At 58.6% G+C, this 19814-nt stretch overlaps 3 protein-coding genes across 4 annotated transcripts; 1 reads left to right on the top strand and 2 right to left on the bottom strand.

Moving 5' to 3' along the window:
- Positions 1–52: 52 nt before the first annotated feature.
- On the top strand, positions 53–4399 carry LRRC46 (leucine rich repeat containing 46). Its single transcript, XM_060082433.1, has 8 exons — positions 53–104; positions 200–305; positions 1632–1740; positions 2583–2629; positions 2921–3030; positions 3220–3289; positions 3589–3737; positions 3985–4399. Exons 1-8 carry the CDS (start codon positions 95–97, stop codon positions 4353–4355), a joined length of 972 nt encoding a protein of 323 aa, XP_059938416.1. The 5' UTR covers positions 53–94; the 3' UTR covers positions 4356–4399.
- A 544-nt stretch (positions 4400–4943) lies between these two features.
- Positions 4944–8586, bottom strand: SCRN2 (secernin 2). Of its 2 annotated transcripts, XM_060081096.1 has the most exons (8): positions 8520–8586; positions 7963–8136; positions 7478–7659; positions 6683–6882; positions 6023–6238; positions 5761–5926; positions 5485–5665; positions 4944–5255 (listed from the first exon to the last, which is right to left on the bottom strand). In XM_060081096.1, the coding sequence occupies exons 2-8, from the start codon at positions 8134–8136 to the stop codon at positions 5097–5099; spliced, it is 1278 nt and encodes a 425-aa protein (XP_059937079.1). In that variant the 5' UTR covers positions 8520–8586; the 3' UTR covers positions 4944–5096. The 2 variants fall into 2 exon arrangements, with proteins under 2 accessions (XP_059937079.1, XP_059937078.1); XM_060081095.1 differs by having other exon boundaries at positions 7963–8586.
- A 6445-nt stretch (positions 8587–15031) lies between these two features.
- Positions 15032–16229, bottom strand: SP6 (Sp6 transcription factor). Its single transcript, XM_060082319.1, has one exon. It carries the CDS (start codon positions 16227–16229, stop codon positions 15102–15104), a length of 1128 nt encoding a protein of 375 aa, XP_059938302.1. The 3' UTR covers positions 15032–15101.
- Between the last annotated feature and the right edge of the window lie 3585 nt (positions 16230–19814).

Here is a 19814-nt window from a genome sequence, read left to right as displayed (position 1 = left end):
CATACCATCCTGGGTTCCTCCATTCCCAGGGGCTGTCCAAGCTGCTCCGCTCCTCCTCGTTCCAATCCCTCCCCAAGCCAGCAGCTTTTAGATCATGGCTGGAGGTGAGTAGGGAGGTGGGATGTCGGGTAGAACAATTGACTAACAGTAGAGTCAGGCCTCCAAGAATAAGGAAATGTAACAATTGGACTCTTCACAGCTAAGCCTGCCCAGAGTCCAGAGGAAGGCGGTGTGTGCATTACTGAAGCCCTTATCACTAAGCGGAACTTGGCCTTCCCTGAGGATGACGACCTGTCAGAGAAGATGTGAGTGCATGGGAGGGGAAAGGGGTGCTGGAAGATTGAAACACACAGGATGACCAGTCCCCTGAGCTCTACTGATTTGTCAACTTATCTTTCTTTGTCCCTCTCTTTACTTAACTCCACACAGTCAGTCAGTGGCAATGTCCAACTTCTTCTCCCTCCTTAAAAATCATTCTATTTCTTTTTCACCATGCCCACTCAATAGCTTTAAGTCCGGGTCTTAAATAAGTCATCACCTCTCAACAAACTCCTAGTTAGTCTCTCTACCCCCAGTCCAGGCACCCTATACTGTTGCCAAAGTGATCCTTTTAAATGACAAATCTGGTAGAATCTGACTCCCTGGTACCTCCAGAATAAAATCCAAACACCTTAGCCTGAGTTGACCTCTGCTGCCTTTTCAGCCTTATTTCTTGCCACTCTCCATAAGTGTGTGATTTCTCTAAGACCCCGTGTTCTCACATCTTAGCACCTTACTACTCAGAGTGGTGCTGGGACAAGTGGGCAGCATCTGCATCACCTAGGAGCTTGTTAGAAATGAAGAGTCTCAGGCCCACCTACTGAATCAGAATCTGAACTTTAACAAGACCCCCTAAGGGATTCATGGGTACATTAAAGTTCAAGAAAGTCTGGATTCGCACATACTATACCTTCTGCTTGAAATGCCTTCTCCTCATCCCCCCTCACCTTCCTGGCTAACTCCTACTCATATGTCACCTCCTCCAGGAAGCATTCCCTGAACACCCCAGTCTGAATTCATTGTATAATCCATGGAATTCCTTAGTCCCTTGCACATGCCTCTGTCATCCACTTGTCATAGATGTTTGGCCAGCTTCCCTAGTAGTGATGGGCAGGGACTCTCTCATTTGTCTCTGATGGGCACTTAGTAAATGTTTGGGGATTAATGAACGGGTGGGTGGAACAAGTGATCTTCCCTCCGTGGACCACTCAGAAGGGAGGTGAGGAAGGATCTTCCTGCAGAGATTGTCTCCTCTCTGTCCCAGCCCCTGCCTCCCCTACCCAAGCTGGCTGGAGGAAGTCTTCCCCTGCCCCTGCAGGAACCAAAAGCTGCCATCACCCAGTTTCCCAGTCCAAGGACCCTTACTCACCTCTCACTCCTATCCCTCCCAGTGCTACTGACAGATACCCAGGTCTCCAAGTCAACCCAGGTTCCCCGATCTAGACCCCGCCTCATGAGTCAAGCAGGTGTCCCTGACATCTGATCAGTCACTGAGCCATCCACCCCCTCCCTGAAACACCCTCCCCTCCATCTTCCTCCTAAGAGACCACAGAAGTGGCATTGTTAGCCAACCCTGCTGACCGTTTGCCCAGGTTCCACACGCTTGCTGAACTGCAGACTGTCCGCCTGGACTGGGAGGGAATTACCACTATCAGGAACCTAGAGGGCCTCCAGAATCTTCACAGCCTCTATCTGCAAGGGGTAACTTCCTGCCTCCTGCCCTTACTCCTCCCTGTGGAGAGGACTCCATCCCCTGTGGGCCATGTCTGTCTAATCTGAAAGGAGCCAACCAGGTCATCTTGCCCATTTACTGGTGTTCAGACAGGCAGACCTTCATAGAAACTGTTTCCAGATCAATCAGGAATTATCTTGAGTTGAAAGACCAATCCACCCAAAAGAGATGCTGACCATGCTCTTGAGTCACTGTTTTTCTGTCAGACAATTCTCTTGTTCGAGAAGTCCTTCTTGGTGTCTGCCCTAAATCTCTCATGTTATATAGCTCAAGTCCATTCCCTGTTTTGAAGAAAAGGAAGAAGGAACCACAAGATTCCTCAGCATCCTTCAGAACCTTGAAGGCTTTTTGGTGGTGGTGGTAGTGGGGGTGTGTGGTTGGTTGATCTCCAGCCTCCCTCAGGTTGAATATACCCAGATCCCTTAACCTTCCCCCACAGAAACTTGACAGATCAAAGTAGTATAGGTACACTGTCCCCTCCATGTGTGTAATCCACCACCAAAGCCCTTTCCCTTTCCCTGTTTCCCCTTGGTTTCCTTCTCTGATGTCCAGGTCACTCTTTGGTTGTGGGGCGATCAGGGTACTTAAATCAAGTTTAGCCCAGCCCCAAGTTTATGCCCTCAACCATCCACCTGGAGAAAGCAAATCATCCCAAGGTCGTGACAACCAGTTCAAGAAGTGGGGTGATCATTCCCAAAGTGCCAGATCTCCAGCCTCAAGAGTAGACATGGTCTTGGGGCTTTGTCCCTTTAAAAGGCCCCCCATTCAGCTGACCTCAGTTTGGTTTCCCCAACTCGGTTTCCTCCTGCAGAATAAGATCGAGCGAATTGAGAACCTGGCCTGCGTCCCCTCCTTACGGTACGGTACGTGGTGCCAGGGCTCAGGCCGGGTCGGGGGAGGGAAGAAGAGGGAGGGTGAAGGGGAGGAACCTGGTAATACCCCAGAGAACTGGCTCAGATCTCCCCAAGCCCAGCTGCTGGTCAGCCGAGGACCCTGCAAGCCTAGCTCTGCTTCCCTCACCCCAGAAGGCCATGTGTGCCCATTCATCATCGGGCTGCCTAGCCAGGGGGCCCCGGACGCCTGGTGCCCCCGTCCCCCGCTTCAGCTGTTCCGTGATTCAGCTGTCTCTCCCCCTCCCTTCCCCTACAGCTTCCTGTCTCTGGCAGGAAACCGAATCAGGCAGGTGGAAAACCTCCGCGACCTCCCACACCTCCAGTTTCTGGACCTTTCTGAGAACCTGATAGAAACACTGAAGCTGGGTAGGAACGCCCTTGCCCTGGCTCATGGAATAAGTCCCGGTGGTGCCCTCCCTCCTCTCTGCTCTCCCTCCCCGTGCTTGCATTATCGGCACATCCTCCGGGGCTCTGGGGGGCTGTGCCAAGAGGCAATGGCTTTAGACAGGAAGGTGGGTGTGAGACCCTCATTATTCCTCTGTTTGCTGTGTGCAGATGAATTCCCCGAGAGCCTTCTCATCCTCAACCTGACTGGAAACAGCTGCACCAACCAGGATAGCTACAGGTGAGGAGGAAGTGAAGGTGGGAAGAGAGGGGTGACGGCCTGCACACCTGGGGGCACCGTCCCTGGCACCTTCTCCACCCTCACTCCAGCTCGAGTTGGCCCCCTTTGGCCTTCCCACCCCCCAAAACTCCACTTGGGGCCTGCCCTCAGCTGGTTGGCCTGACCACAGGCCTATCTTCCAGCTCGAGAACACCTCCCCTCCTGGTGTGGTTGCTGTGGCTTGTGTCTGTGCATCCTCCCAGGCTCCACGCCCAGGCGCGCCCTCCTGGGTGGTAGCCTCTGTTCTTTCTGCCCTGCAGGAAGCTGGTGACAGAAGCCCTGCCACTGCTCCTGGACCTAGACGGGCAGCCTGTGGCAGAGCGCTGGACCTCGGACGAGGAGGATGAAGCCTCAAGCGATGAGGACGAGGAGTTCCCAGAGCTGAGAGGCCCGTTCTGCTCAGAGCGAGGTGACCCTGCTTTCCAAGGCTTGCAGCCTCCCCAGAGCACACCCCTGCCTGCCCTGTGGGATCTGGGAGAAGCTAAGACAGCGGAGGTGTCTGGGGAGGTGGTCCCAGGGCCAGACCAGTCTGGGCATGCAGGTGACTCATCCTCCCCACCCCATCTTAGGCTCCTCCCATTAGGGACGGTAGGGGAGAGTTTGTTCCTGCTAAGCCCGGGGCTCCATCCACCACCCACCGTCCTGGCCCCTCACAGGCTTCCTCAAGGAGCTGGAGCAGGAGATGAGCAGGCACCGGGAGCACAGGCAGCAGACAGCCCTGCTGGAGCACCTACTGAGGGTGGAGATGCGGCCCGCCCTCACCGACCTCCCACTGCTGCCAGGGGCGCCTGTGGCCGGGGACAGCAGCCCTTCCGTCACTCCCAGGCAAGGGAAGGAGACATCCCCGGAGCCTGTCTCCTTGCCACAAGCCTCCTCTGCCACCAAGAAACCATGCCTTCTGGCTTCCAGGAGGCAGCAAAGCACTGTTCAGTCAGGGAAGGGGGCCAGAGCGGCTGCAGCCGCCAAGGCCTCGCCGGCTGGGGCCCCCAGCACGACCAAAACTGTGACCAAAAGAATCAAGAAGTGAAGCGCAGCCCATCGCTACCAGCAAAGCCCCAGGAACATGGAGGAACGAGGAGTGGAGTGGGTCTCCCCTCCCCCTCAGAGCCCTCGCCTGTGGCAGGAGCCTGCCCCCAATAAAGTATCTCCAGGCCTTGCATGTGTCTTCCGTGTCACTTGGGAGAATCTCAGGGGAAGCTGTCAGTAAAAGCACCCAGAAACAGTGGCAGGAATACAGAGCCTGATTCTAAAGAATAGGGTCTTGCAGGAACTACCCGAGGGACTGGCACCCCGTCTCAGGCCGTCTCGCGGTGCACACATTTCACCACCCCCCCCTAGGGAGTGCCCTTCCGAGGTCCAAGTCAAGGACCAAAAAGCCGTGGTTCTAACCCTCCCCACGTAGCAGCCACCTGCTGTGCCAGGCACGCATGCTCCTCCGTGTACACACACCCACACGCCTGGGGGCCACCTCCTCTCCCCACAGGGCCCCCCAAGACCTTCACCAAGTCAGAAGAACGCACCGCCCAGCAAGGCACCCAGAGGCCCTGCATCCACCTCAGGGCTGCCCTTGTGCCCTCTCTCGGCTCTCCCACACCCACTGGCCCTGGACACTGAACGAGGAAATAGAACACATTTATTAAGGCAAAGGCTGACCCGGCCACTCAGAACAAGGTGGAGGTGGTGAAGGGGTTGCTCTCTCCCTCTACCCCAGGGGTCCTGTGCCCACTGCAGCCCGCTGCACCCCAGGCCAAGCCAGGAGGAGCCGGGCTCAGGCATATGCCCGGCTCTCCTTCTCCACAAAGGCCTGGAAGAGGCCGCCCGGCTCCTGCGGGGGTGGGGCCCACTCCCTGGCCAGCAGCCTCCGCACAGCCTCCAGGCCTTCCTGCTCCAGGTCCCGCTGCTTCTGCCGGAGCTGCTGCCCCCGATCCTGCCCGGGAAAGGCAGCGCTGAGTCCCTGGGACCGGCTTCCCCCGGGAAGGGGGGCGTGGCTGCCGCCCCACCGAAGCAGGAGAAAGCCCAGAGCACGCAACGTTCTCCTGGACGCTGGCTTTGAAGGGAGACACTCCTCTCCCCAGCTCTGCCGTCTTTCCTCCACTCCCAGGTCCCCTCACGTTTCCAGAGTCCCGGCTGGGGGTGGGGGATTCCCTGGGGGTTACCTGCTCACTCTCCATCAGCCCCAGGGCCACCTGGTGTCCGCGGTACAGGGCGTGCCGGCGATCCACCTGAGTCTGGAATCGAGGCAGGCTCCGAACAGGGTCCTGTGCTCCAAAAGTGGGGGACAGCACCTGGGGGACCTGGGCCGCTCCCACACCGAAGATGAAAGGTTTGAACACTGACCTGATGGGACAGGGACGGAAGGATTGAGGGCCATCGCACCCGTCCGTCTCCCCTGCCTGGCCCGTTCTCCCCAGCCGCCTTCCCCACGCTCTCACCGGGACGGGTCCGGCGTGGCAGTGAGGAAGTGGACGCAGGGCTGCGTGGGGTCCTGGGGCAGCACGGACACCATGCTGGCCGTGGTGCGGAAGCCCCCGGAGTCCATACAGATGCCACTCTCCTTGCTCCTGAGGATGCCCATCATCGCCTCTGCCGTGATGCCCCCTGCCAGGGCAGAAGGGGGCCCTCCGGCCTCAGACTAAGCCCCCTGAAGCTGTGGGAGGGGAGGGAGGCCGGCCCCCACCCCATCCACTCGCTGACCTTGCTGTTGCTGCAGCAGCTCCCGCCCGGCCCGGAAGCGGGCCTTGGCAGCCTCCATGCGCACAGGCTGCTGGGTCAGGGAGAAGATCTGGGCAAAGTCAAAGGCACCCTGCCCACCCCACCAGCCCTGGGCCCGGGCGTGGGGCCGGAGCTCAGGGTGTTCTGCTGAGATGTCCGTGCCGATGCTCAGCTGGTTGGAGATGTTGCGGGCCCCCTCTGCGGAGGAGATGGGGAGTCGCTCGTTTATCGTTAAGTCCCTGTCCTGTGCCAGGCTTTCAGCTAGGTGCTGAGAACACAGCGGTGAAGGGAACAGACAACCCTCGTGGAGGGGGAGACAGACAAACCGATCACAGAAATAACGGTGAGCTTGCAGCTGTGGTGAGCATCAAGAAGAGGAACCTGCTTGCGTTTAAGGGAGAAACCTGGCCACCAGGAAGTCCAGGAAGGCTCCCCAGAGGAAGCGGCAGGGTGGAGCACAAGAGGACTCAACCAAGTGAGGGGCGAGGATAAGTTCCTGAGGGGACTCATTTCCCATCTCCCTGGATGCCCCCACCACCCGAGACATTTGCTCCTGGATCGGGCCTTCCCTGCCCCCAGCACTGTTCCCACCCCAAAAGGGGAACACCTCTGGGAGGCGGGCCCCAGTGCCAGGCCCCTCACCCTGGATCCTCTGCGCAGCCCACAGCCTCCCCGCTGTCTCCAGCACCCATGCCTCAGTCCGGTCGGCCAGCAGGAAGGTGTTGTGGTAGCAGAATGGCGTGGGGTCCTCCCGGCAGCTGCCCCCCTGCCCGTAGCGCTCCAGCAAGCCTGTGATCACGTGCAAGGCCTCCTGGGCTGAGCTGCCCCGTTCTAAAGCCAGCCTGGCACAAAGAGAGGCCAGGGGACAGAGGGCGATGGGGTATCAGTGGCTGGTGGCAGAGCTTCAGCGGACAGAAGAGGCCCAGAGAGGTTTGGTGACAGGCCCAAGTCACAGAGAAAATCGGCCAACATTGGTTGTATTAAGCACATATAGGCCAGTGGTTTTCAAGCTGTGCTCTAAGGGGTTCATGAAAAGGTCTGAAACATATTCTTGGAGAAAGAAGTGCCCTAAGCCCTCCAACCTCTTCAATCAGAGCTGCTCCATGTTTAGTGGTTTTACAAATCAAAATTCTCCCTGAGATTTCATTTGAAAAAAAACGTTACTTCTCCTGAAAAAAATTTTAAACCACTGTCCTATTTCTGGGCCAGCAGAAGCCCAGAGATGGCCACACTTGGGAGCTCCTTAACGGACTGTGGAGATGGGGCCGAGAGAGGGGCGGGGCAGGGGCAGCCTCCCTGGTGATGATGACAAAGTGAGCAGAAAGGGGGAGGCGCTTGGGAACCAGGCTTGGGGGCAGGGCAGGGAGGATGGCCTGGGTCAGTACTCAGCCCCAGATTTCTGGTGTATTGAGGGGCTGAGGGAGGCAGGGTCCACACCTGAGTAAATCCATGCCCAGCAGGGCGTCCCCTGTCCCAACTGGCTCCTTGGTCCACACCGCCTCGTTGCCAATGCAGACACCATGCTCATTGGCGCCCATCTCAGCCCCCCACAGCCAAGAAGGGCGGCTCAGGATCGCAGCATGGGTCTTTGACACCTGTTCCACCTCAATGTAGGTGCACTGGAGATAAGGGAGGAGAAAGATAGAGTCCACTCAGAAAGGAGGAGGTACCTATAAAGTGGTGGCACTTATGCCCATCACCTTACAGAGCCCTTCGTGGAAGGTCTTATTCCCATTTTACAGGTGAGGGAACTGAGGTCGACAGAGCCTAAATAATAGGTTAGGTTCCGGTCGGTAGACTCAAAGCTCATGCTCATTTCACCACATCTGGCAGCTTCCCGGGTGGGGCGAGCAGAGGAGGAAGGTCTTAGAAGAATGCCTGGTTCTGCCACAACTCCCAGCACCCTATAAGGCCTAACCCACCTGGAGCCGGCTCCCAGGGACGTGAGTGCCTGCCGGTACAAACACCACCTCCTGCACCTCTTCCCGGGGCCGGTCAGAGTTCTTGGCAAAGATCACAGCTGGGATGGCCGAGGCCGGGGGCACCGAGACAAAGCAGTCGCAGGAACATGGGGTGTCAGGGCTCCACGATGCCATCTGCGGAGAGGTGGAGATGAGTGTGTCCCTCTCGTGCCACCTCTCCATTATCCTGAGCGGGGCGCAGTCCTAGGGAGCCCTTCTCCCAACACGTGCAGACACTCAGGGAAGACACTGCCGTCGGGTTTTGGACGCTCAGCACCGCACGCACACTGGATGACCGGCGTGCGCGACGGAGACGCCCACTCTCTCCCCAGGCTCCAGGCTTGGGAGTCAGCAGATGGGCGCAGGCCGCGTGCTTCGAGGGCCGTGCTCTACCAGAAGTCTGACCCTTCAGGGCAGTCGCGGGAGCGTCTACCTCGCTGTCCCACCCCTCTCCGAGAGTCGCACACCACTCTTCTGTCTGCCAGTTTCTCGCTTCCCCAATACTGTATGCCCCTCACCCTCTCTCCCTCCAGGATCCGCAGCCTAGTCCCGAGCGCCACTGCCTCCGCTTCGGGTAAGGTCGGTCTCAAGGGGCGGAGGCTCCTAAATGACCTGGAAGGCTTTGGGCCTGGGGGCGGAGTCGGAATCGAGCGCCTGCAGCTCCTTGGTTTTCCACCAGAGCGCGCGCCAGCACCACTTCTTGGAGCGAGGCGGCCTTCGGAGTCCTGCTGGCTGCCTGCCGTACCCCGCGCGCAGCTTTCAGGCCAGATAAGGGCTGCGATGAATGCGCTAGCTCCTCCGATGGGGTCACGGTCGGGAGAGGGAGCTGGGGGGTGGAAAGGAGCCCCCGTGAAAGGGGAGAAAAGAAAAACTTGGCTGATTTGTTAGAGAACGGGGAATGCTAGGGCATCCGGAGATGACGGAAGAACCTCAGCTACTTGTGACCCGGTTTGAATTACAAAGGTACAACGCCAGGCTGGTGCCCCCTCCCCTGCATCCTCTCTCTGCCCTGTCCCTCCTACTCCTCCCCATCTCCCACCTCCCACTCCCCAACCCCTCGGAAATAAGATCTATAAGAGTGGTCACACAGGAATAAAGACGCAGACAAAGAGAATGGACTTGAGGACACGGGGAGGGCTTGAAGGGTAAGCTGGGACGAAGTGAGAGAGTGGCGTGGACATATATACACAACCAAATGTAAAATAGATAGCTAGTGGGAAGCAGCCGCATAGCACAGCATAGCACAGGGAGATCAGCTCAGTGCTTTGTGTCCACCTAAAGGGGTGGGAGGGAGACGCAAAGGAGATATGGGGATATATGTATACATATAGTTGATTCACTTTGTTATACAGCAGCAACTAACACAACATTGTAAAGCAATTATACCCCAATACAGATGCTAAAAAAAAAAAAAAAAAAAAGAGTGGTCACAGGTCAGGAGGTGTAGGAATAATTTAATGCATTTTTTTAAGGCACATAGGCACAAAATCCATCCGACCTCCAAAAGGCCAATTCTGCCCCACAGTGCTCAAACTCACTGGAGGTTAGCTTTGAAAGGAAATTTGGAAATTTCTAGTCCAAAGATTTGGAACTGAAACAGCAAAGGAGAAATCCTGGCCAAGGGGGCACATATCCATGTGGAGGTAGACTCCGAGCCCAAATGTTCTGCTTCCCAGGTCATTTTCCTCTATAAACCATCTCCATAACCAGCATTTAAGCTAATGCATCTCACACCCTTTTGCTCTACGGAGCCCTTCAGGAAAGGGGGGAGGGGAGACACTGCAGATTATATACTTCTCCCACATCCACCCTGCCAAACAATCAGGGCTGCTGCTCGGAGCCCTGGCCACAGCATCCCAGCCTGTGGTCACTCCTGGGATGGGAATGAAGCCTGAGGTCGAGGTTTCCCCAGGAGGCAGGCTGCGGGCAGGTGTGCTGGGTGATGGCCGGGGGAAACCTGCCAGATAAGGCTGTTGGGACATCTGAAATCTGAGATATTTTCTGATTGCCTCTAGATAAACAAGAATGACTCCCAAGAGGGTGCTGTCTCCAGGGAGATGGGCTTCCCTTTCAGAAAGGGGACTGCCACTTGCACAGAAGGTTGACCTAGAAGCTGGGCTGGAGGCAGAGGAGATCACTACCCGGAACTGTGCAGGCTGGCATCTCATCCTGCTCCTGCTAGGACACAGCTCCGCGGGGCTCTTCGGGCAGGTCACCTTACCTGCCAGGGCCTCAGTTCCTCCAGTAGCAAATGAAGGCATTGGACTAGATCAGTGGTTCTCAGCCGTGGTTGGTATGAGGAGGGATTAGTTTTCAACGACGCAACTCCCATTGCACAACACAATATAATACTTTGCTTCTCAAAGTGTCCACGGATTGCCAGCATCAGCGTTATCTGGAAGCTTGTTAAAAATGCAGAATCTCAGGCCCCACCTCAAACCTACTGAATAGGAATCTGCATGTTAACAAGACCCCCAGGTGTAAAGTTTGAGAAGCGCTGCTCTACTGCACCCCCAAGGGACATAATTGGGTGGGATGTTGGGGAGTGAATTGGAACATCTGGAAAAACTCCATGGGTGACTCTAATATGCCCTCTACCGGGTGGGAGCAACTGGACTATTTGGTGCCTGAGATTCTTTTCAAACCTACACTGCTCAGATGCTGAGCAGTCAGACTCGCAAGGATTAATGGGAGGTGAAGGCTGCTTCTGGTGTGATGTATGGGGTGGGGGTCGGGAGGTTGCCATTGGACGTCATTCCAGAAGCAAACATCAAGACTGTGTGGTGATAAACATATGAGTCCCCGAGGTGACTGGCCTGAAAGCCAGTTCACATCCTGAACTTCCCCAGCTGCCCGCTGGGGGGCAGGACCGGGCAGAACAGCACAGCCCCAGGCTGCAGTCCCCAGGCTGCAGGTTCCTCGGTCACTTTCCCATTCCTGACTTCACTCAACCACCCTAGAGGGATTCTATTCCCACTTCCACAGGAGAGGAGAGGGTGGCTCACAGACGTTGCCCAGAGGGCCAGCCCAGGTGTTTTGATTTCCCAAACTCCCTCTCAGTCCCTCCAGGACTGTCCTGCCAGGGGTGCCAGAACTGAGGGGTCAGAGGTGGCCTCGGGCTCCATTGGGGTGGGGGAGTGGCGGCAGCCAGGCAGCATTGCCGTCAGAGCGAGCAAGTGAGCGTCAGAGCCCCACCAAAGGCCCCCGATAATGCAGGTCAGGGCTTCCCTGTTGGCACAGTGGTTGAGAGTCCGCCTGCCGATGCAGGCGACGCGGGTTCGTGCCCCGGTCCGGGAAGATCCCACATGCCGCGGAGTGGCTGGGCCCGTGAGCCATGGCCGCGGAGCCTATGCGTCCGGAGCCTGTGCTCCGCAACGGGAGAGGCCGCAACAGTGAGAGGCGGAAGGAGCTGCAAGGGGAGGAGGGGCGGTCCCAGCCCTGCCCAGACAGGCCCAGCCGGCCCCACAGCTGCCCTTGTGTCCCTGGGGGCAGCAATGGGGGAGAGCAGGAGAGGACAAGTGCCCCAGAACCAGGAAGACAAAAGAGGAGCCCCAGGGAGTGGGGTGGGCCTGAGGTCACCGTAACTCGCCTGTCCCTCCTCCACCCAGGCAGACAGAAACAAACATTTGGCCCCCTCAACTGGTCTGCTTTCCTCTGTAACACCTAAATCATTCTGATGCCCCCATTTAAGAAACTTTGTGACCCCAGACTCTCCCAAACAAGTGGTGGAATGGGCCAGCCTGGGTACCAGATTTGGCTCTGAGAAATTAGGTTAGTGTTAGAGTGGGGGGAAATAGGAATCCCACTGGGGTAGATGATAATTTTGGCCAAGACGTAGGATGGAAAAAGGTGAAAGAACGTAACAACCTACTCTGCCCCCTCGGAGCCCAAAACTGATCCTGTGTCAACGTTCCTAGGTTTGGGGCTCTGGAGCCATGAGGCTTTTACTCATCTGACGTGTATTAGGCACCAACTGCACACCGGGCGTTTGAGCAGCCTGGGGAAGTGTGCATTTGTGCATATCCGGGGGTTCCCGATGGGTCCAGTGAGGAACTTCTGTGCACACCGTGGTTGCGTAACTGTGGCAGGTCTCTAGCTGGGAGTTGCACTAGGAACCTTTCCCTCGTGCTTTTCAGCTGGGTGGGAGCCCATCAGATAACCTGGCTGCCTTTCATCACCTTGTCCCTGATAGGGATCATCCTGGGTGAAGAAATCGCTGTCAGTCACCCCCACCTCTCTCAGAGCCAGAAGGCCTGACTGACAGGCACACACCCACGGGGGTGGGGTGAGGGGGCCAAGGGGCTGGCCATCTGTGGGAAGGCAGGGAACCGGCATTCTTGGCAGGGGAGGCGAAAGAGGGGGCTTCCATGTGGAAGAGGAAGGAAATATCTAGAACCTTTTCGTCTCCACAGGAGAAGACCAGGGAGGGACAGTCAGCCCAGCTATCAACCCCGAGGGAGCGCCACCCTCCTTCTGCATCAACAACCTCCGGGCAGGATCAGACCCTTCAATCAGCTCAGCTCTGCCCCCAAACAAAGGGAGGTGAGGCTGCCCAGGGCTGCAGGATCAAAGAGAAGTGTCCACCCCACCCTGCAGCCAGCCTGGTCCTTGCTGCTGAGACACCATGAGTCAAAAAGGAAACCGGAGCTGGAAGACAAATGAAGCAGTGATGTGGTTGATGACTTTATTATGGAATAAAAAACACAGGCTGTTTCTTCCTCCTCCTCCCCCCCAAAACGGGTTCACAGCACTTCAAGAAAAAAAAATCCTACATTTCTCCTCTAGGGGGCTGCCTAGAAGGGGGCAGACAGCCAAGCAACCTAGATCTATGAAAGAGGGGAGCAGAGGAAAGCCTATCCAAAGCCCTCACCAGCACACCCTAGAGCTCGGGGCCTCCACGGGGGGAGTATTCGTGCTGTCCTCTCCCCAGCACACATTTGGGAGTTCCCCTGAGGACGGTCACTGGGAAAGGCTGTCCTAGTGGCAAAGGGAGAGGTGGCTGGTTTCCTCAGCTGGAGGAAAACGGCATCTCACACCCACAGCGCCCTCCCTCTCTCCCCCTCATCCACCTGGCCAGGCAACCTGCAGGCACTGCCAACTCTCTTCTGCCCCCAGCCCTCTCAGCAAGGAAAGGGACCTCTGGTCGGATTAGCAGGAGGTAGGGGAAGAGGGAGCATAAAGAAAGGATGTTACTTCTTAACGTACCCCAGGCCCACGTGTCCTTCAGGGAGAGTCACCCCATCCCTCTTAAGAAGGGCTCTCTTCTACACAAACATATTCCCACCCAGATCCCAGCCCCACTTCCCAATAGCACCCAGTCCTTGGACTGATATCCCCAAGGAAGGAAGAGATGCTGTGGGCCTAGGCTCCAGGACCTCGGCTGGGGTGAACAAGATGGGGTCTCCCTGGCTGGAGACCCCAGGCTCAGTAGAGAAACACACACACACACAGAAACACACACATACATAGGTACACACAACATGAACACACATGTCCTAATATTAAATAAAATACCCTTTGCTTATAACTTAAAAACTCAATACACAACTAATCCTTGCACAGGGCTCTGGGTGGAGAAAGAAAGGCAGGGAAACGGGAGGTCGGGGGGAATCTTAAGGCCTCTACCTGGAGCCTGGGAAAGCCCACTAGTTCCAGGCTCCTGTGGCCTGTCAGTCCTTGCCCCCATCAGCTTTCTTCCTTTTGCCTGGCTCAGCCTCTTCTGGGTTCCCCCCTCCCCACGTTCCCCACTCCAGGATCACCATCAGGATGTATTTCTAGCATCTAAAGAAGGGAACAGGGACAGTGGACATCACCTCAGAAGGCAGGCCCCTTCCAGTGACAGGACAACTTCCTCATATGGACGGGGAGCCCCACAAGACATGAGATGGGGAGGAGCCTCCTAACACACTCTACAGGAGGGGCAAGGCTTGTAGGCAGCATGAAAGGGGAGCGTCGAGCTAAAGAAAGAGTGGGGCTTAGCTTCTCTGCAAGCAGATGGCCAGGCAGGGACAGAGTCCTGCGCTCTGAGCAGGAACCGCTGGAGGTCCCTCTGCTGGGACACCCCCACCTACCCTCACCCAACCGAGGGAACCCTCTTCCTTCCATCCCTAAGGGGAGGGCAAATGCCAGGCACCAAGGGTGAGGAGCTACATCAGTTCTGGAGCAAGGGCTCTTGGCTGCCTTGAAGGCCTGCCTGGGGTGACAGGTGAGAGTGGACTACTGAACTTTACTTTTATAAAGACCAAGAGTTAAGGACTGAATCAGAGTTAGAGGGGGGAAGGGCTTAGTTCCACTCCCTGACCAAATCCCTTCCTCTCATTTTAGAGGAGACTTCCTTGCTCAAGCTCCACATTTAGCTCCCACCTCCACATCTAGCTCCCTCCTCCACCCCACCGTTCTGGCTGGAAGCTGTCGCCCATTCTGGCCCTCTTCCCTTCTTCCCTCGTGGCTCCATCAGACGGGGTCTGGAAGGCTTAATAAGGAGGCACATCAGAGACTTTATTTCTGCGGCGACAACCCTCCCAGCCAGTGAGAAACTCCTCCCTTAGGGAAACCCCCAGCCTCTGCTACCCCATCTCAGCTCTCCCTCCGGAAACCCCGGGGTAAAGCACTCTAAGGGGGATGAAAGGGACCCGGGCTGCAGCGCGGCTCCAGAGGCCCTTTTATGTCCGGGTTCCCAGGCGCTAACGACGTGTCCAGACAACTACCCCGAGCGCCCGGGGCGGCCCCACTCCGCTCTGCTCCGGGGACGCGCCGTATCCTCCAACCTATCCCCTCGGCCCTCCAGCCACCGTAAGGGTAGTCCACCCCAACCCCCCAGCCCCGGGGCGTGAGTGAAAGAGCGAGGAAGGGGAGAACTGATGGGCATGCGCAGCTCCTCCCCGCCCAGTCAAACGCGTCCGTCCTGTCCAGCCCCAGAGACTATGAAACCCCTAGCGACCCGGCTCCCTGACCCCCGCACCACTTTCCCTCCCTCTCAATAAATAACCACCTTCTCTTACTCAAGCCACCCCCACAAGGGCATGAGGCCAGAGGGCGCTCTTCTGATGGCCCCAGGGGAGACCAACGGGGAGGCGGGACGGGGAGGCGGGACGAGGAGCTCAGTTGGAGGCAGCCGCACTGCCCTCGGCCTCGCGCTTGCCTTTGCCCCCGGGGGGCTCCGCTCCGCCGGCCTTGCCCTCTCCCGCCGCCGCCCCGGCAGCCTCCTCTTTGGCGCCCTCGTGGGTTTTCATGTGTTTGGCCAGGTGGTCGCTGCGCATGAAGACTCGGCTGCAAACTGCGCAGGGGAACTTCTTGGTGCCGGTGTGGGTCTGGAGGTGGCGCTGCAGCTCGTCGGAGCGCGTGAAGCGCTTGCCGCAGAAGAGCCAGTTGCACACGAAGGGGCGGTCGCCGCTGTGCCAGCGCAGGTGTGCCTTCAGGTGCGATGTCTTGGCGTAGGCTTTCCCACAGCCCGGGATGTGGCAATTGTGCAAATGCTTCTTCTTGCCCCCATCGGGCCCGCACGGAGCCCCCAGCCGCTCCGCCTCCAGGCAGTTGGGGCAGCGGCACACGGTCTGGCCTGAGCTGCGGGGCACTGACCGCCGGGAGCCTTTGGGCCGGGCCGCCCCATCCAGACTGGTATCCAGGCCCTGGGATTCCGGGGCGGCTGCTTCCAAGGCCTTCGCCCCGTCGGGAGGCCCGAGGAGGTGCTGCCCTCCGGCGGCTGGGAGGAGATGGTGCGGGTGTGGGTGGGGCGGCTGGGCACAAAGCTGGTGGTCTCCGACGTAGCCCTCCAAGCCAGCCTGAAGCGCCCCGGGGTGGCCAGGTGAGGTCAGCGCGCCCTGCGTGTGGGGGAGGTCCATCCAGCTGGTGCCCGGATGAAGGTCCCACCAAGAGCCATCCTCGGTGCCTGGGTGTGTCGGCCGGAACCACGATTCGTAATGGTGTGACATGTCCGGCTGCAGGAGCTTGGAAAAGGGTCCCGGGGCCAAGGGACTGTCGCTTTCCAGGTCCTCGCAGGTTACCCGAGAGGAGGCCCCCGGCAGCTCATAGCCCTGTGAGAAGTCCACCTCTGGGCCCAGCGGGAGGCTCTGCAGCTCTCCAGGCTGCAGCGGGGAGGGGTAGTCCCCGGCCTCCGGGCTCGTGTGGCCCTGGTATGTGTGGAGGGGCTGCAGGTCGAGGCGCGGCGGGGAGGCGGGAGGCGCGTCCGAGTGCTGGCTGCCCAGAGAGCCGCAGACGGCGGTTAGCATTGCCGGGATCCGGAGTGGGGTGGGGGACAGGGATGGTCAAGGGCACCTCAGGTGGGACCTAAAGGAGGAAAAGATGAGGTAAAGTGAGGACAGTAACCGTCTCATTTCCCGTCCTAGCCCAGTTCCCTTCCCTGTCAAATGCTTCTTTCCCATCCCCAGGTGAAAAAGAGGAAGGCATGTCTGGGTGGGGACTAAAGATCAGTTAAGAGAACTTGGGAGTGCTAGGAAGGGTTGAGGGTGTGAGGTGCAGAGGATGGGGGAAGTCTACCTTGTGCTGGGTGATCCCTCCTATAGGACCCAGCTCATCCTGGAAGTTGGGCTGGTCCCAGGCAAGTAGGTCAGTCGGATACAACTAGAGTACAGTGCTGGAACCATTGTAGCTGCCCAGCCCAGTGGGAGGGGCAGTGGCATTGCCCCATAACCCCTGCCCCCATGCCCGCCCACCCGCAGATCTGCTGCCAGCCCAAATGGAGAATCTAGGCCCATCTCAGCTTCCCCCGTTTAACTCAGGACACAGTTGGGGAGAGGGAGGTGGTCTAACCCAAAGCTTAAAGTGACCTGACTTCCCGAAGCCCAAAGCAGGTTCTGAGGTTTTGGAAAAAGAGCTCTCCTTCCATCCCTGAGGCATGCTCAGTGAAGAAGAGCCTTTCACTGCTCTCCACCACTCACCCCAGCTCCCTGCCTGGCTCGGTTGCCTCAGCCCCACCAAACCCACTCCCATGCCCCTTTCCCTCTGGCAGGGACTTCAGCTCCCTGGGGTGCAACTGCAGTGCCAGTTTCCAGAAGACTTCTCCCCGCCAGAGAAACTAAGCCCCCCTCCCTGTCCTGACCTACACCAGTGCCCAGCCCGCTTTCTGGCTGCTACCCCTGCCGTCCTCCAATCTAGGGGAGACCAGATGTGAAGCTCGGAGGGGTCAGCCAGAGAAGAGCTTACCAGCATGCTCAGGAAGATAAAATTGCCACCCCCCTAAGGGATTCAGGGACAGAGTGGGGGAAGCAACAGGAAAAGCCAGAATCACACAGAAATTAAGAGGAAGAATTACCCAAAGAGATTATATAGGGGGTGCATTCTAGGCCTGGATCATTTTTAGGAGCTCTCCAGATGATTCTAACATGCAGCCAAGTGTTGAGAACTACTGCTCCAGGCCAGTTCTCTTATTTTAGAGAAGAGAAAACTGAGGCCATATTTGGAGAAGTCACTTGAAAAAAATTTTATTTATTCAGTCAGTAAATAGGTACTGTATATACCTCTGTGAACCAGAGGTATATACAGTATAGTCCTGGTCTGTTTCTCTTTCCCTAAACCACCGGGAACCTAAAGAACCCCCCACCCCTCTCTGGACCACATACCTGTCGCTTGAAGTTCCCCCTCGTCTCACCACCTCTCCCTGAGGTCTGGGAGCCCTGCCGTGATGCCTGGAGTATGTGGGTTTGGGTGCCTGAGCCTTCTCTGATGATGGGGGAGGAGACGCAGTGGTTTAGGGCGGGACTTTTCCTTCCTAAATCAGGATTCGGATGACCCTACCACCTTCTGCTTCTGGGACCAGGGAGGTCGCCCTGGTGGTCGGGGAGAGGGAGGGAGAGGGGGATTGGGGCGCCTGCTCAGGCTCCTGGTGCCTCACCACAAGAAAGGAACAGGGAGAAGCGGCAGGAATGGAGCCTCAGGCCCAGGCGGGGCAGCCCAGCAGGGGCTGGGCGGGAGCAGAGAGGCCTGGGACCCTAATAGCTTTTGGCGCCTGGGAACGGCCCCAGGGGTTGGGGGCGGGGGGGTGGGGGGAGGCTAACGATCCAGGCTCCAGAGTGGCCTCTCCCGCCACAGGGCCAGGGAGCCCGATCCTGGGATGCACTCGCCTGCTACCGAGATCTCGGGAAGGGAGACAGCCGGGCGCGTACCCCTGCGTGCCGCTCCCCAAGGCGGGAAGGCTGGTAGAGACACCCTCCTTCCCCCTTCCGCCGGCTGCCTCTCCCATCACCGGTGCTCAGGTGGTCAGGACTTCTGTACTCCCGGTCCTCAGGGGTCCAATCCTCCAGTTGTCCCAGTCGCTCCAGTTTCCCCAGTCTCCAGCCTCGCCCGTCCGCCCCGTTTTCACTCCGCCGGGGCTCTAAGCCCCTCGGATTCTTTAAGACCACCTCCCCCGAGGCCAGAGGAGGCTGTGGCGCGTTCCGGGCGCGTCTTTCCGAGACGATCCCCGATGCGCGCACCCCTCGCCGCCCGGACCCGGGCTCCTACCTCGAGGCTGCGCTCGGGCGCCTGGCACGGCAGGCTGGCGCCCTCCCGACGGGCGCTCCTGGGCCTCGCGCGCCGGCGGCCTCTCCAGCGGCGAGGGGCAGGAGCCGAGGGCGAGAGGGGGCCGCAACAAGACCCGGCGGCTGGCGGCGGCGGAGGGGCGGAGAGAGGCGGCGGGAGGGCGGAGGGCGGGCGGGAGCCGGCGAGCGAGCGAGGACAGCTCCGCCCGTGACTCACCGCGCTCTCTGCCTTCATCCTCGGCCCTGCGCTCCTTTTGCCCGAATTCGCGGCCCCGCCCACCTCACCTGTGGCCGCCTTTAACCCTTGCGGGCTCTGCGGCACCAGAGGCCGAGCCGGGCCGGGCCAGCGGGGAGGCGGCGGGCGGAGGGAATCGCTATCTAGGTGGCACCCTGCCCCCTCCCTCGCTCCTCCCTGGCCCCCGCACTGCTGGGGCGAGGGGCCTGGGCGGAGTGTTTCCCAGGATCCGGGGCCCGCCCCGTCGAGTGGAAAACTGCCCTCGAGCTGTCTCGGTTTGGCGGGCACCCAGGACTCTGACCCTGCGGGAATGGAGGAGGGGGCGGGTCCTGGGGGTGACACCGAGTCAACCTAGGGCGCCGTTTGCCTCCACGGCCCTCCACCCACCCGCCCCAGTCGGGCAGCGCTGCCCCAGAACTGAGAGAAAAGAAGGAAACAGGATTGAGCGCCAAGGATGTGTCCGGTCTACCCCCAGACCTGGGCCGTGAGAAGCGGGTCTTGGCCGCTGCCCTCCTTCACCATTTCTCCCGCCGCTTCCTTCCCCACCAGCACCTTCCCCGGTCCTTTCTCTCTCTCTTGCTGCCCGGCTCTCTTTCTCCGGCCACTCACCTTTTTTTGAGTAACCTCCTCCTCTCCTCTTCCCATCCGTCTGGCCCGTCTCTACCTGCGCCTCAGCCCTCACTCTCCATCTACCCTTAGGCAGCAACCCCAGCGCCTCCCAGGTCCGCCTCTCCAATACACCCGAGCTCCTTTCGGTCCCAGAGGTGCTCAGCCTGCGCCCTGCGCCCGAGGAGCCACCCTCGCCCCCGCGCGCCCCCGGCTCTGAAAGCTGGGGCAGGCGCCGGGACAGCCCTGGGAAAGGACACTTCTGCAAAGATTTGCGCGACCCCTTGCCACCATTCCTTCCCGATTCTCATCTGGATGTCTAAACCCAAGGTTCATAATTTTGGGGAAGGGTCTTGGATTCCTTTGAGAAAAACAAATGCACACACACAGTGCAACCCTATGCAACACAGTGCAGAATTTCAGGGCGTTTGCGTCGCCCACCTAAAAACTTCTCTCAGGATCAGAGTTGGTTGAGATATCCAGCGCGGTGGGTAGGG

This window comes from Mesoplodon densirostris, chromosome 18 (genome assembly GCF_025265405.1).
Source record: "Mesoplodon densirostris isolate mMesDen1 chromosome 18, mMesDen1 primary haplotype, whole genome shotgun sequence".
Lineage (NCBI taxonomy): Eukaryota > Metazoa > Chordata > Mammalia > Artiodactyla > Ziphiidae > Mesoplodon > Mesoplodon densirostris.
Note: the sequence above shows the minus strand (reverse complement) of the source record. Positions and strands in the feature narration are given on the sequence as shown.